Raw genomic sequence first — 16,792 nt, 5'->3', positions numbered from 1 at the left:
ACATTACCTTTTCAGCAGCCGCATGCAGCATGTTATTTCCAAATTCATCTCTAAACTGACGAGAAGAAAACTTATCTTTTACTTCAACAAATACTAAATCAAATAGTTCAACGTTATCAAGTGAATTGCCCGCTGCCAAATTTAAAACCGTGATATCGTCGCTCCATTCATATTGTTCCATTTTGGCTTTTGTCAATAGTTTTTTTAGCTCTTCGATACACCCGCTTTGAATGTGATCATTTATTTTATTTTTTAATTTTAGAATGGTTAATGGTGAATTATGTCTCGCAATTAACTCTAATGCACTCATGGGTGGCATAATTTTTTCACATTTCCTTTGGATTCTTTTATTTTTATCGTCAATCTCCTCAATAAGCATATTTGCAGTATCATAGACGACAGATCTTCTATTAAGTTGTAGTATGTCTGCAAGAGGATCACCGTGAGCTAAATGGTTTCGGAGTTGCCTTCCAGTAAGAGTGGGATATTTGTTTAAAAACCAATTTCTATTCTGATTTAATCTCTTCAAATCTTCATCCAAGATTTTTAAAATAATAATCAAAACAAATTCAACACCTAAATCGTTTTTCTTTTCCACCTCAATTTTAGAATTCTTAAAGATTTTTCATAATTTATTTCAAGGTCTTCTTCAAATTTTTTCCATTCGCATCCTTCCGCTTCGCTTTTTCTTTTGGTGTACCCTGTTCCTTATTAAGCCGTTTAAACTCTTTAAGTAAATCTGATAAAATGTCTTTGTCCGCATCACTTACTTTGCACTCAGATATTAGTTTTCTTCAGCTTCTTTCCAATTTGCTGATGACATTTCTAATAAGTTATAATTGTATTCCTTTCGCAATTTGTTGTTGAATTCAAACCTTGCTAATAGGCGATTGACTTGATTTTCACGAAGTTGATTGCTTCTGAGGGAAGATTCATCTAATGTTCCTATGCCTGGTTCAAATGAGGAAAATTCAAAATTTAGCGTGTGTGGCATCGATATTAAATCTGGTGTGCTTAATATTGACTCTTTTATTTTGAAAGCTTGTTCAAATCTTTTAAATACGAGTACATCTCCGATTTTTATAAATATATTATTAATTAATCTGCTCAATTTTGAATAATCTTCTTTATCGCCTGGAATCGTCGTTAAATGACACGCCATATCTCTAATTGACCTGATAGATTTCAATGGCAAGATATTATCCATTAATTTTAAGAGATTTTCTGACATATTTGGCGTTGGCTCGCTTCCTTTAACACATTCACCACACATTTGCAGTATTCTTAAAAGTCCATAATAATTAGCTTCTTGACGAGGTTCAAATAAATCATGTAATCTTTGTAAAGTATGCAAATCTCTTAATTCCCAATACGTTTTATCAATAGGCTCTTTTATCTGCGCTGCATACTTTTTAAATTTTTCGATATCGTTATAATTTTTTAGGAACATTTCTAGGCCCTTATTAAAGCATTTAACATAATCGATAAATTGTGTTTTTTTGATAACCGTTACTTGATATACATGATTTTCATTATGTGCATTCATATAATAATCATTATATTGATGAATGTAGAATAGGAACGAATTCCACGGCAATTCTATTTTATGTTCTTTACTGTCAAATTTAAAGCTATTAGCAAAAAACAAAATGTTATTAACAAGATAATTTTTCAAATCATTTGAATCCTCTTTTTGTAGTTCCTGTAATAATGTATTTAGATATTCAATTGTCAGCTTTCTATCAGTGTTGGCTTCAACTCCTGCCTCAGTGACGTTATAAAAACGTAAAGGCACGAGTATCGAATGTATGCGGTTGCGCATTTTTGCGGATATTGTATTACCTTGTCTGCAAATATGACAATATGCTTCACATATTACAATATCTTTAGTATTGTTGTTTAAATGTTGGATTGCTTGTTCAAGTCTCAAGCAATTGTTTTCTGTCAAGGCATTTACAACTTCAAGAATTATATCTTGATATAAATTCGGAAGCTTTTCGATCCTTGTAGGGTCAGTGCATCCTGCATATAACTGCATATAACCCTAAAAATAAGTACATTTATATGATTCCTTTTTATAATACTAAAAAGTAAGAGAGAATTCCACTTTCATGTGAAACGAGGCTAAGAAACATACAAAATAACAAGAAGCAAAAAGATTTAATTCAAATACGCAAATACCTCTTTATTTATTTCCAGAATTTGTGAATTCATCTCTAATGGGCGCGGTTCGCTTCGATTTGCTCCTTTCACTCCTTTCATTGTGAATTTAGCATCATATACAAATCCAGTTTAAATAAAATAATTCAATTAATTCAATAAAACAGTTCATTTAATTAGGGTAAATTAATAGTATATTCACTTTTATATTATATTTTACATCAGTCTTAATTTTATATAATTACTGCTCCAACCGCGCTAATAATCTGCGACTTACTGAGTCAGTGTAAACTTCAAACTCGTCTCGCCAAGGCTACATGTTATCTGACCGAACACTGTTCAAACCGAGCGGATGTTTATTATCAAACAATCGCGCCTGTTTCTAAAATTATCTTGAAAAAAACCTTGCCAAACGCTAAATTATACAAAAAATCCATATGGTCCCCACAAAAATAACTTAAAGTTTACGTAACCATTGAATGGATAACCATTTGAATTTATTTATATTAATATATGAAAATTGCACTTATTAAAGTATATCTCGGCTACTTTCTATAACAGCGTCCTCCATTGCAACTGCAAGCATATCGCTAATTTCAGATTTCCGCTTTCCGATTTGTGGCAAGTTTTCATTCACGAATGAACTCATTGTTTCAGGGTTACGCCGTGTATAATTTTTAATAGTCCACGCTGCCCAGTACTGACATTCAAATGAATCTTCATTCAGAAGAACAAGAAGCCAGTCAAACATGTCCAAAATTGGAACAGTGCAAAATTCTTTTAGGCGCTCCATTTTTTTACAAACCAAATCTTTTAATTGATCACTGTTAAATACGTTCTTCTTAAGTGACCAAATTTGTACCAGTAAGCCACATGTTACCCAAACCAGTTCATCACTTCTATCGTTTAACAGGTTTATAATGTCGGTGTTAGTTACCGCATCAAATAGTTCAGGTAAATGTTCAGACGACAGTGCGAGACATAAGAGTTTTGTCGTCACCGATGTATACCGATTGCCAACACCACTTTTAAAATTCCTGATGCAAAAGGACAAACCATTGTTTTCCAAAAAGAGTTGTGTATTTTTTCCATGATCGCACGTTAACAAGAATAATATTTCAATAATTTTTTCGTGCTCATCAAAATCGGCATTTTTGATATTAAATAATACCTACAATAAATGACTATATAATTAAAGAATAACTCAAAATTAACTTACTTGAATTAAACCCATAGTCTCGAATGTGGATTTTTGTTCATATGTTCCGATTTTTACTAACCAAGAGATTAAATCTAATGTATTGTAATGGTTGATAAAATTATCCTTGGATAAATAATTAACCAAAATATTACTTAAGCAAATATATGCCTGCAATTACCAAAAATTTAAATAGTCGCTTTCAAAAATGCAAATACTTTTTTTTTAATACCTCTTCACTTAAAAACGTGCACCAGGTAAGCACATCATGAACGCATTTAATTATTCGGTCATCGTTTTCAAATAAACTGATTTTCTCCAACATTATTCTAATGATGGTAGTTTTAAGTATGTAGATATCTTCGAAAACTTTCACAATCTGACCCAATAAAGTGCTAATAATAAATCAGCATTAAATGTAATTATTGTAAATTTTCTACTTCTATTTGTACTTACAATCCCCAAAAGCACGCCAATTTGTCATTAAATTTCTCCGTAAGAGTATTTAAAACAAAATTTAGTATTAGCCTTACACATGGTCCATCAAGACATTTTAATTCGCTATCACACATGATGGAAATCACTTTTTTGTATATATATGGTTTCTCCGAATAATCTAGTAAAACATGATGAAATATTAACTCAATCATTTCTCTATTATTTCCCAAAATGACATTGTCAACGGGTGTTTTGCCTTCGATATCTGTGGTCCATATTAAAAAAGGTGCAATACTATAGATCTCTTCAAACTTAGATGGTGCATTACATTTAACAGCCGAATGCATCTTATTATCCTCCATTATAGGATTCATATATTTTTCAATCATTAGCACGTCGTGTGCATTCGAAAACTGCTTTCCTAACAATAATGGCGTATCAATGTCCTTGTCAATCGTATTTGCGTCAGATTCACGTTCTATGAAATAACGAATCAGATTTTTGTGATTGTAGTCACATGCAAGGTGAAGACAAGTTTGGTTTCTTACTGCACGAACACTATCAAGTGGTTGGTGATAATTCCATTTCACAAACACTTCAATAACGTCAATATGATCAAATACAATTGCACAGTGTATTGCACCCTGCGCATTTTCGTTAAAAAGTTGGATATGTTTACTGAACCAACTATTACACAATATTTCAAAAGTACGTGACTGATTTGCAATCGCTGCTTTGTGAAATGGTGTATCACCATTGTAGTTAATGACATGAACATGTCTTGTGTAGAATGAAGCCTTCGTTTTTAAAATATTTGATAAAATTCGCACATTGCCTTTTTCAGCAGCTACATGCAACATTGTATCACCGAGATCATCTCGAAACCATTTTTGGTGATCACCAATTTCATCAAATACCAGCTCAAATAGTTCCACATTGTCTAGGTCATTGCCTGCGGCCAGATTTAAAGCAGTAGTATCTAATAAATCGCGCCACTCAATATCTTCCGTCTTCATTTTGTTCACTAGCCTTTGCACTTCAGTAATACACCCTTTTTGGATTTGATATCCAAGATCTTCTTTTATTTTTATAAGCGCCAGTTCTGAATTAGTATTTGTTCGTAATTCTGGCATTGGTATGGTTTGTGTTACTTTACCACATTCTTTTTGTTTCCTGGCAGTTTCATTTTCAAGTTCTCCAATTAAAATATTTGCAATATCGTAAATCGTCGATTTTCTATCGATTTCTAGGAGATCCACATAAAGATCGCCGTGAGCCAAATCATTTCGTAACGATCTAACAGTAAGCGTAGCACATAACTCTGTATACCACTTTCGATTAAGATTAAAATTCCTCAATTCATCAGCAATTTTTAAAATCAGCATCAAGAGCAATTCAACACCTAAATCGTTTTTCCTTTCAACTTCAGTTTTTAGAATTTCTAAACATGCTCGATAATGTTCGTCTGCATCATCACTGAATAATGGAGGATTTGAAACAGTCTCAATTAAATTCGGTAGTGTTTTGTCGTCTGATTGATCAATTGGCCATTCTGACAAAAGTTTTTGCTTTTCTGCTTCAATTTGCTCATCTGACACTTTTAGTAAATTGTAATTGTATCCACCTTCTACGTTGTAATGAAATTCCATCAATGCAAACAACCGATTCACATTGTCTTTGCGCAGTTGTATGTTTCGATCGGGAGATTCGTGTAATGTACCAAAAGCTGATCGGAATGAAGAGAGCTCATGTTTTATTACGTGTGGCATTGGGATGGATTCAGGTGATTGTAATATTAACTTTTTTATTTTTACTGCAGTTTCCAATTGTATTAATTTATAAGTGAGTTTAATTTGTTTAGCAATTTTTGCAATCAAATTGCTTAAATCGTTCAATTTTTCAGCATCTTTTATTTCAATTGGAATAGATTTTAAATGGCATACTTTATCCCTAAATGTTTTCATATCTTTCATGGGGAGACACTTCGTCAACAATTCTTTCAATTCCCCTGATATATTCGGAGTTTGATCAGTACTTTTAAGGTATTCTCCGCAAGCTTGTAATTTTCTTAAATATCCATAATAATGTGTTGTATCAGAACACACAACTGTTTTATATAGTTTTTCGAGAGAATGCAAATCCTTCAATTCGTAATAATATGTCTTCATCTCTTCCGCCATCTTTGCATTCTCCTTTTGAAAATGCTCGTACACTATACTATTGTTTGGCAAAGTCATTTCAAATATCTTTTTAAAATTTTCAACCATGGTTTGAAATTTGTTTTCGGTGATAATACCGACTTGATATAGATGCTTATGGTTTGAAGTTCGGACAAATCCCGCATATTGTTGAATATAGAACGCAAACATGTTCCATGGTAAATCCTTTGCCCAATCTTTACCAAACTGCAATTCAGTACCATAAAATATTATTTGTTTGATATAATTGTCCATAAAACTAGGAGAGTTCATTTTTAGTAATCCTTCAAAACAAGAATGAATAAATTCCAGTTGTTGTATATTGTCATTATAAGTGTTGCTATCTTTTTTAGGATCATAAATCCTATAAAATCGCGATTGCATCAGTATACAACGAATTTTATTGTGCATTTCCTTTGATAAGGTTCTGCCATGCATATGCATATAGTTTAGAGCTTCACTTATTACATAATCTTTGGTTTCATTATCCAATACTTCTACTTTCTCTAGAAGTTTCAATAAATCGTTTTGCCTCATAGCATCTGCTACTTGCAGAATTGTACATGTATACGTGTTTTGAATTTTCTCCACAGTTTTAATATCAGTGGAACTGCTTGCAATAAACCCCTAAAAATATTAAAATAAAAAAAATAGTTACTCCTAGAGATAAGAGAGAATTGCAGCAGTTACACATAGTTGATTACCTCATCTGTCAAACTTAGTGTTGGTTTGTAATTAGGAATATATATTGGTGGTGGAGGAGGCGGAGGTCCTTTCTTTTTCTTTTTTCTTTGTTGCTTTTTTTCCATATTTTAACTTTTAATATTAAGTTTGTGTTCGAATCCTGATTGAAACTAACTTGATTAAATTATTAACTGGTATAAAGTGATCTAAAAAAATTACACATGTCTATACAAAAAGTACTAAATCCACATGAGATTAAGAAACATAAAAAAATCAGATACAAATTTGAAAATTTATCGTAATCAAATACCTCTCTTTATTTTCATAGAGATGAATTCATTTTACTGGGCGTGGTTTTTCTTGCCAACTTCAATCCTTTTGTTAAGAATTCACTATCGAATTCAAATCCAATTTAAATAAAACAGTTCATTTAATTAGTATAAATTAATACTTTATTCACTTTTATATTATATTTTACACCAGTCTTAATTTTATATAATTACTGCTCCAACCGCGCTAATAATCTGCGACTTACTGAGTCAGTGTAAACTTCAAACTCGTCTCGCCAAGGCTACATGTTATCTGACCCAACACTGTTCAAACCGAGCGGATGTTTATTATCAAACAATCGCGCCTGTATCTAAAATTATCTTGAAAAAAACCTTGCCAAACGCTAAATTATACAAAAAATCCATATGGTCCCCACAAAAATAACTTAAAGTTTACGTTTAAAACTTTATCTAACTTTTTCTACTCTCCGACATGTTTGTAGCAATGTTCAAGAATGTCCTAGCTGCCACAGTAAATGCCAACTTCAAGTGAGCCTGATGACAACATCAACACTCACATCTTAAGATGCGCTTCCAACAGCGCCCGCAGGAATTTCCAAGCAGACCAGTTGCGCACCGCCCCGCCGACGCTGACGAAACCCTCGTCTATCTAATGCAAGTCATCCCATCATCTCATCATGTCGTCGTCCGATTGCCATCCGCTTCATGGAAGCGCTGACAACTTTATTAAGATCAAACCGCAGACATCACGTCTTCTTCCTGGCGAATTTTCAGGTTCTATGGAATGCTACGTACTGAAAAACTAGGTACTTTTGTAAAAGTCAAATACTCTCCTTTAAAATATCAAAATTACTGATTTAAAAACATTTTTGGAACTGAAATGAAATCTAATCAAACACAAAGAGGTGCCATTCACAATATAATATTGATTGGCAGGTCATTACAAAATCTAATAGAAAATTGTTACTATTATATTGATGTCTGTGTCTGTTTATTCCTTTAAATCGTCAAACTTTAGACATACCGGAAATTAAAGTGGAATAGATTTAATTTCTAACTTTTTTTGATTTTTTTCTTTGTTGTACAATTTTCCGCTACACATGAACTTTTTTTGATATAAACTGTTCATTATCATTTGTGTGCAAGTTTTAAATAAACTTAGCACATTTAAACATGCTTATCCTTTAAAAGATGTGATTTTTTCCAGGGTTTTACAGCAGAGCGTCGGTTCCTTCAGTCCTTAGATTACTATTAAGTTGCGTAGCGCGTTTTCGCATCCTTTACAAGACGCCCCACGCCGGCGTGATAAAGCCCAGAACCCTCTTTCATCGTGACGATAGTAGATTTGCATATCGTCCTCGTTCAGCCACAACCACAACGCGCGATGTGCTTGTTCCTTCATTTTCATCCCTTCGGTGCGTGGCGATGCGCTGTGGCGTTGCGATAATGTTGCATTTATACACTCGACGTACGCCTCTTCTACTTAGCGTGGCCGTGGCGAAAAACATTCGTGCAGAAATCATGGCGAATAGGTGCAAGTAATAAGATATGCTCAAGTATAATGGGCAAGAGAGCAAAAGGAAACCTGGAAGACTCCTAAAGATGCTAAACAGCATGTTTACCAGCCAAACCAACTCCTTGAAAGCGTAAAACGCTCTCGATTTTATATTCCGCCAACGGCACACCTGATGTTTTCCTCCTTTTTGCCTCGCTAAATAAATCAAACATACAGTTTGTTCGGTGAGTTTAAAGTTTGTACATTTTTGTTTGCAAGGGAAGAAAATTTTGTTATTATTGGAAATTACCAGTATGTATATTTATTATTCATCAATTGTGTTTATAAATTTAGTCGATTGCTAAAGTAAGTAACTTCTAAGCTGTCAAAGGAGCCACTTTGATTAAATCTTTAGGCAAACAATCAAAAGCTTCAATAAATAAAAAAACATTTTTTTTGAATTAAAGCTTCTTTTATCCTTAGAATAAATACACTCAATATTTAATTAAAACAATACTATATATTATAAATAAATAAATAAACTTTACTCGTAAATATTCTTCTATTCAAGAAGAAAAAAATACTCTAATCAAGTCCGTGAATAAAAAACGCTGAACTTAGAAAAAAGTTTTATCTAAAATCTATTTATTTGGAATCCTTCGCTAGTTTTTTTCTCGCAGACGTTTTGGGCCGTTTTTGTTGTTGTATCTATTTTACATGTCATTGGTTTTCTGATTACACTTGTAAACTTTTGTGTTCGCTTTGTCAACTTTCAAATGTTTGCCATTCTCTGATCCATTGCTTTCTTCAGCTGTGTGTTTTTCTCCTCTCTCTGCTTTGGGGAGTAAAAAGTCTTGACGAAAAGTAAAAGTGGCAATAAAGTCAGCCGGGTCTTTAGTATTCAACGAACTGTGGGCGATTGGATGCCCATATTGGAGTGTTGCTGAAAAAGGATTGAGAAACCCAGCGTGGATTTTGAAAGTCATCATAGGCTTTACATTTTCTTTAAATTTTCTTGTTTCTCAAATATTATTTCTAAGAATTTTTAATGTATTTGTTATCTTTTGACCAAAAACCAAAGAAATAGCGTTGCACGATGACATATTTATTTAATGTACTAACAATATCTGTTTTTATTTTGCTACATAAATTCTGCATCACATAAAATGTAAGAGGACATTGTTTCAAACGTTGGCAACGTGGAAATGAGGGCAAATAGACACGAATAGAAGGAAGAGAAAACAAGATGTCGTTCCAATGAAAGGCATTCGAGGCGGTCTTAAATCAGCGGTTATCTGGAATGACGTCGTTAGCGGTGACTAAACCAAATTGGATCAACATGTCAAACGTAGAAAATCTGCAAACGACGAACAACGACGCTATCAAAATATGTCACAACGCATTGCGCTTTGTTGCGAAACGCAATCACATTTAAACTACACCGAAACTTATAAATTGCATCAATTTATCACTGTAAATTAATAAAGCGTTTAATTAAATTTCAATGATGACTTTTTCACTCATTATACGTTTTATTTATTTTGATAAATATTGCTGTTTGGTACATAAATTGCATCTGAAATTAATTTTCGTATTTCGGCATTCTTTCTGCGTTTCATCCAAAAATGATTAATTATTTTGCGCTCTGTTTATTAAGTCTTCTAAGGTCGGAAACTTTGGAATAAAACAAAGACTTACGGCGGGCAAAAGATAGGGAGCAAGTGGGACACAAAATGGCAACAGAAAAAAGAAACAGAAAAGCCGTGGAAAGTTGAAAGGATTGCAAACGTCGCCGGACGGAACAAGATAAAGAAAACTCGCTGTACCCGCCAGTATCGGGAGCAAATTGTAATTAAGCACCACCCATTCTTAAACTTTTGCTGGCCTAGCGTTGCAAATCTACTATCCGCTACTTTTTACACACAGAAAAAGAGTTAAAAAGCCTGCAACTCAAAAAACAAAAATTTCTTCGAGTAATAAATCAATAATTAATTAAATATAACTTAATTACTTATTATCTTGCTTTGTAGTTGAAAATAAAGTAACACCTTAATAAACATAACAAAAAGAGTTGAGTAACGGGCACATAATTGCATCTTGTGTAAGAACACAAAGTAATTTCAAGTAAAAGGCGAACAAACAAGAAAGAAGTTTATGTTTTAAAATTGTGACGCAATTTCTATCGAACTAATTAACTCGTGCGGCGTAATGTAGTATACTTTCTTCGCTATTTCTTTCGGATGGAAGCGAAGCAAAAACGAAGAAGGAAAGCTCCAAGTCAGCGGGTGGGACGCTGTCGAATTATTAGTAGCATCCGTTTTACATTAGGGTTAAAATTTTAAGCGGATACGATAAAAAGTTTGTTGGAATTTTCTTAATTAACATTTCTAAATTGTACAATATACGCGTAATTGCACTTTTTAGAGAATAAATACGTCGTATGCATAATAACCCATTAACATAATATTAGTATATCTATTATTTTCAAATTATGCACTACTTAGTGTGATTATTTCAGAAGTACTCACTGTGTTGTAGTGGAGTTTTACTATTATATCTAGTGCTTTGATTTATAATGTTCAAAGTGGATAATATCGCTTCACGCAGTGAAAATTAGTTTGATTAATTTTTGATATAATCAATACCGATTAATCTTGCAATTCTATCATCACATTATATTATTTATATGATTTTGCATTTAAATCTTACTAAATTTTGACTATAATGTTTTTTGAACAAATAAATTATTTAATTTAAATCATTTATTATTGAAAACTATAACTCCTGAAATTTTAGATTTACCTAAATGATTAGATTTATTGCCACTTTGATTTGAGGCAGTTTTTACTTCAAATTGGAAATCGGAACGTATAATACCAATCATAACTTTCTGGGCTTTCTTTTATTTCTCTTCATTTTGGAGTGCCAGCGGTGGAAGGTGAAAAAGTAGAAGAATCTTTAAGGAAAGTTTAATTAGCTTGTCATATAAAGTTGGCGGAACATTTATCGATGGGCTTCCACTTCATTTTTCTTCGCAAACAAACAAACAAACGATTTCGCCAGTTTAATATTCGCTGAATTTATTGCGTTCAACGATGGACTGAAAATATGCACTTACATCATTTTTAACGATAATTGCATTCAGACGTAGTCCTAGATTAAATCCGTATATTTTACAGTGGAGCTAACTATTACTTTTGTTATAATCTTGTATTTTTTACACTTGGAGTGCTATTTATGATTCTTAATTAACAGAATATGATTTAGTAATATTTGTATGTTTCTTTCATACTCCTTAATTTTATTCAACTATTTGTTCTTTTACCACAAAAACTGCTCAACAACAATTTTTATTCATTTTTTAATTTTGGACTTATTTTAGGATACTTTCAACAGATTTAAAAAAAGAAGCAAAGGATTCATATTGTAAAAGAGCTCTTGTTCTCAAATAACAATTCTAGCAACAATATAATTTGCATTTAATGCACCCATATATATTGTCCTAAATAGCTATGGAAATATACTAACATTTTATAAGCTTCTGTTTGTAAATATAGATGCGCATTCTCGAATTTATTACCCGGTTATTAAAACACAGATTCGTATATTTTTTTACTACCCCATCTTGAAAGTCGCTTATTTAGCTATATTTCCAGGTTTGTAGCCATTAGATTTTTGTGAATGCTTCACTTTTTTGCAGATATTTTGCCACCACTGTGTCTGTGTATTCAGAGCTCACAATAATTTGCGCAAAGCTTCCTTTATTTTACGCGTTTGCGTGGCCTGGAAACTTTTTTTATCGTCGCGACGCTCGCAATTATAATAAAAATAATAACCGCGATGGCAACCAGGCGGGGCAGCAGCCACGATGAGAAGCTATAAAAACGTCCGATTCACGCGTTTAACTATATCGCTTCTTTAACTTTCTTTTGCAAACGCGCCGGCGATAAAATGGAAATGGAACTGCAATAAAAAATATAAAGATGCAAATATTAAGTTTATCGAATGCGATACCCGTTTGCATCATAAAAAAATATTATTAATAATCATGACGCACGCACAAAAAAATCAGTGTTTCCGCTTCAGTTGGTGAGAATATTAAAGATTACAAATTCATGGTGCAGATATACGTTTTATTATTAGTACTCCAATTAAAACTTGTGAAAAGAGCCACTTGGATTCGCCAATTTCTATGCGAAAACATTTTCAGATTAAAATTTATTTTGTAATTTATATAAATAATTAACTATATAATGCTCCAAGTGTAATTATAATATGCTATTCACATTTTTAATCTAAAAAGTCATTGAAAAATTCAATTATTAATAAGTTTTACGGCATGATTGATATTTTTGATGGCCATTATTAATGGCAGCATCTGTTGTTCTACGTTTGCATTGATATCAATTCAGCGTTGGCAACAATCCGATATTTTATTATGACACGAAATGAATACTAAGAAAAAATGAAAAAATTTACGTTCTTCGTTGTCTAGCGAACGCAAGGCTTGCCTATGCGCGTTGCAAAAAGGAAAATTGAAAAATTCCCAAACGATATATTTGCCGAACCAGGTGTCGGCGAGAGAAGTTTGCTGGCCTGTCGGAGGCGTCTGCTTCCGTGTACGAGCGGGGATGAAAAAACTGACAAAAGCGTCCGAAAGTCGCGGATTACAATGGCAATGGAAGAATCCATACTGAATTTTACAGCTGCAGACGGAGTTTCGACCATTTTTTATCCAACTAAAGTAAAGTAATAACTCCAAGCAAAATTGCTAATAACGAAAAGTATTTAATGATATTAAAAATATTTTTACTATGAAAAGTTTAGTTAATAACTCCAGAAATGTTATGTCAATTAAAAAACTACAAATATATAACAGTAATTTGTATTTTTGACAAAATTTTGTTGGATTATTATCGCAAAATCCAACATCGTGTTACCCACACCACTCACCAATGCCGCAAATCTCCACCCGACATATAATTATGCAAGTAGTGCATCCTCATAAATATGCACCTCGCATGCACACACTCAGATGTAATATAATAATATATCATCTTCATAACTCACTCGAATATATATATAACGCTTGTACCAACCCGCCTACGCTGCGCGAACACCCGCATACAACTCGAGCATTGTTCGTGATGGATTATTTCGAGTCGTTATTGAATACGATTACATATGCATACGCGTGTACTCATTAGCTTCGCGGCTAACAACTAACTAATAACGGATGCTATGCCACCCTCCGACGTCAAAGCAAGCGTCAGCCAGTCGAGAGTGTGAACGTATTTGCACTGCCATGCCGCTGCACAAACAGACGATTACAAATATGGATATCGCAAACTCTCATAGTCCTAGTCATAGTTATATTCACCGTATGCTATCGCCATGTTTCCTATTTCCACTCACGCGTAACATAACCTATATCAAAGTTGTAATGCGGGTGGCATACAGTCGTAGTAGTACTTCACGGTGACTAAGACTCTAGATACATATTTGTTTAATAATAATGAAATCGTATTGAATTTACTAATAGGCACTAGTCTTTGTTGATTCAAGTATGTGTAAAACTTTTATTAATTAATTAACATGCCATGTAGTGTTAAACATAAGATTTTAAGTTGAAATAAATGTTTTTATTTTATTTTTTAATACATTTAATGGTATTTTGGAGAATTTAACGTTGTCATCCTTCTTGTCAACATTTCATCATGGTCCTGCGTGATTTTAAAAGTTTAAGTGCTATCATCTGTCTCGCAAAGTCATATAAAAGCCGCGAACAAAAGAAGACGCCGAAAAAAAAGTCCCAAATTTCTCGTTTTTTCCCACTGCGAGTGTGTGCGAACTTTTTGCACTGCGAAGGTCTATCATCATCGATGTTCGAACATCCACAACTTTTCTATTCTTCATTCTTCATGTGTATTCTTCAAACTATGCTGAAGCACGCGAAGAATTTGAGTGCGTGCAGAGGAAACAAACTCAAAGCAATATTTCAAAGTGCGACGCACATGAAAATATGTCATTTTAGTCGCGCGCTTTTGACTTCCACAAAGTTTTCTTCCCGAGTTATATAAGCATGGTCCATTTGGAATGTTTTTTACTTATATGTTTTTTTTAGTTTCACGTAGGTTAAATTTAGATTAAGGTCTGAATAATATATTCGAAATAAAAACACAACTAATGGCTTTCTAAGTATGTATCTAAATACGTAGTAATATATTAAAATATTATACATTTTTTTGAGGTTATTGCACCCATTGTGAGGTTAAATACTTTTACGTATTGTAAGGTATCGACCAAAACGTTTCTGCCTCTTCTCTTGCCTCTGTTCGCGGCGCTTCCTCTTCTGCGACGATTATATTGAATCTTTTCATTCTTCGGCCTCAATCGGTTTCAATCCCTTTCAATTTACGCGCACAACATAATCGCATTTCGTATTATTATTGTATACTTAGCTCTGGCGACGGCGCCCTATGTATGGAGGGTCTTTAAACTCGCAAATATGCTATCAATAGAAAAGCCACGATGGTGCCCACCCCATCGCACAGGCGGTATTAGTTGTTTCCGACCCTTTTTGCGAGACGGGATAGAAAAAGAGAAGATTTAATTGAAGATGATGATCGGCTGACGCGCCTACTGAAAGACAGGATTAAGTCTGCTGGCGGTCCCTGTAATATAATCGATTTATATCTTTTTTAGAATATTCTGAGCGCATAAAATTATTATTTCCAATATAATAATATAAAAATTATGTAAAATTTAATTTTTTATGACTTATTATAGTGTTTCCTAACTGTATGCACCCTTCAATGAAAAGCAAATTAAGAAAGGGCAGAAGCGAAAAAGAAAAGTTACCTCTCAGTGCTGAGACAAAGCGAAAACAAGCGCGAAAACGATTCGATCCTTGGGACGTCGGAATTGCGATTCTGTGCTGAATGGCAATTCGCACAAGCGCTTCCTGCTTCTTGCCGAATTCGTTTCGTTCTTTTTCTTTGTCCCGCATTGGAAGGCAAACCGTTTGCGAGGATTCCTTGCGTTCGACGTCACGTTGTGTTCCGTTATAATTAGGCAATCAATCAAAAAGTTTTAGCCTGTTTGTTGCGCGCCGTTGGTATACGTGTTTTCGCGATATTTATTGGCATTCGAAAATCCGGTTCATGAAAAACGCCTCAAAAAACTGTAAATACACTGCATTTTATCAACAAACAACTTTCAGAAAAATTTGAGCTGTAGAATGCGTTTGAATTATTTGTTAAACATCTACATTACTATATTATTATAATATATTATTCAGCAATATATTTGTGTCCTGCAAACGAAGCTGTTGAAAACACGTATTGTAGTGACACGTATTCACTAAGTTAAATCGTATGCTAAACAATAACTTTATTAAAACGCACGTAATATTAATAAATTCCCGGTCGGAATATTGATGTGACGAGGGTTCGTTATTTTCCCGACAGGATGTGACGAGAATACTTTATTTGTTTGCGCGGCGAAATCCAGCGACAAAAAATCGCAACACATCAAAACTTTTCGAAAAGTAGTTGTAGCATATTAGTGATATGAATAAATTAGGTTTTCCAAACCGGAGTGGCAGCGTGCAACCTAACGCAGACAAATAATAAGAAAAAAACTTGCGTTTGCTTCTCGTCGCTGAATTGCCGCGTTGGGTTGTCCCGTTTCTGCGCGGTTATGAGCGAAATTGAATTTCTGTCAACCGCGCCGCGCCGCACCGCAAATTCTTTAGACGAAAGGACAATGTCACGCTCGGTCGAACACACGTTTTACGTTTGGGGCGTTCTTTTGTGCGTAGCTCTCACGGTGAGACGCTACGCACACGGCTCTTGCACCTCATGTGCATGTTATCCTTTAATATTTCTTACATTCTTTGCCACAACCAGCAATTTCGACAAATTTTCTTCTTTTTATACGCAGAATTTTATCTTTACGTTTTTGTATTTTTACTTAAATATATACTTATATTTTTTAAAAAAGAAGTGTATAAAACAGTTCATTAAACCACCACTATTGGAATAATTAGTGTAATATAAAAAATATTCAAATTCAAATGCTGGTCGTGTGCCGCTTCAGCGACGAGCAAATCGCGCACGAGCGCGCATTTGGCGAGCATACCAATTCCTAATAAATATTCAAAACTATTAATGCCGTTCGACGAAGGAATATGCAAAAGGGCGCTTGCTCGGGCGGCAACCCATGACTGAACGCCGAGCAAGCCATCGACAAAATCGATGTTTGACCTCGGTCGACACTTAAATTTGATAGTATTGCCGCCTCCAATCTCTACACCCATTGCACTCGG

At 33.8% G+C, this 16,792-nt stretch overlaps 2 protein-coding genes across 4 annotated transcripts in view; both read right to left on the bottom strand.

The window, feature by feature from the left end:
• LOC135801912 (neurotrimin-like) overlaps nucleotides 1-16,792 on the bottom strand; it is a 133,187-nt gene that overhangs the window by 104,638 nt on the left and 11,757 nt on the right. The gene's annotated exons all lie outside the window — the stretch shown is intronic.
• Nucleotides 2,315-6,950, bottom strand: LOC135801911 (uncharacterized). Its single transcript, XM_065315435.1, has 5 exons — nucleotides 6,699-6,950; nucleotides 3,815-6,621; nucleotides 3,591-3,753; nucleotides 3,380-3,529; nucleotides 2,315-3,331 (listed from the first exon to the last, which is right to left on the bottom strand). Exons 1-5 carry the CDS (start codon nucleotides 6,801-6,803, stop codon nucleotides 2,690-2,692), a joined length of 3,867 nt encoding a protein of 1,288 aa, XP_065171507.1. The 5' UTR covers nucleotides 6,804-6,950; the 3' UTR covers nucleotides 2,315-2,689.

Source organism: Atheta coriaria, unplaced genomic scaffold (genome assembly GCF_025399875.1).
Source record: "Atheta coriaria isolate IRGN ID8LTWV9N9 unplaced genomic scaffold, Caltech_Dcor_3.1 hic_scaffold_13_pilon, whole genome shotgun sequence".
Lineage (NCBI taxonomy): Eukaryota > Metazoa > Arthropoda > Insecta > Coleoptera > Staphylinidae > Dalotia > Dalotia coriaria.
The sequence above is the reverse complement of the archived record's forward strand: the minus strand, read 5'-3'. Positions and strand labels throughout refer to the sequence as shown.

Excerpts from the sequence above, each read along its gene's own strand:
- LOC135801911 (XM_065315435.1), bottom strand. The coding sequence starts at position 6,803 with ATGGAAAAAAAGCAACAAAGAAAAAAGAAAAAGAAAGGACCTCCGCCT. Across the intron at positions 6,622-6,698 it reads CACTAAGTTTGACAGATGAG|GGGTTTATTGCAAGCAGTTC; the intron begins GTAATCAACTAT and ends TAATATTTTTAG. Across the intron at positions 3,332-3,379 it reads AGACTATGGGTTTAATTCAA|GTATTATTTAATATCAAAAA; the intron begins GTAAGTTAATTT and ends CATTTATTGTAG.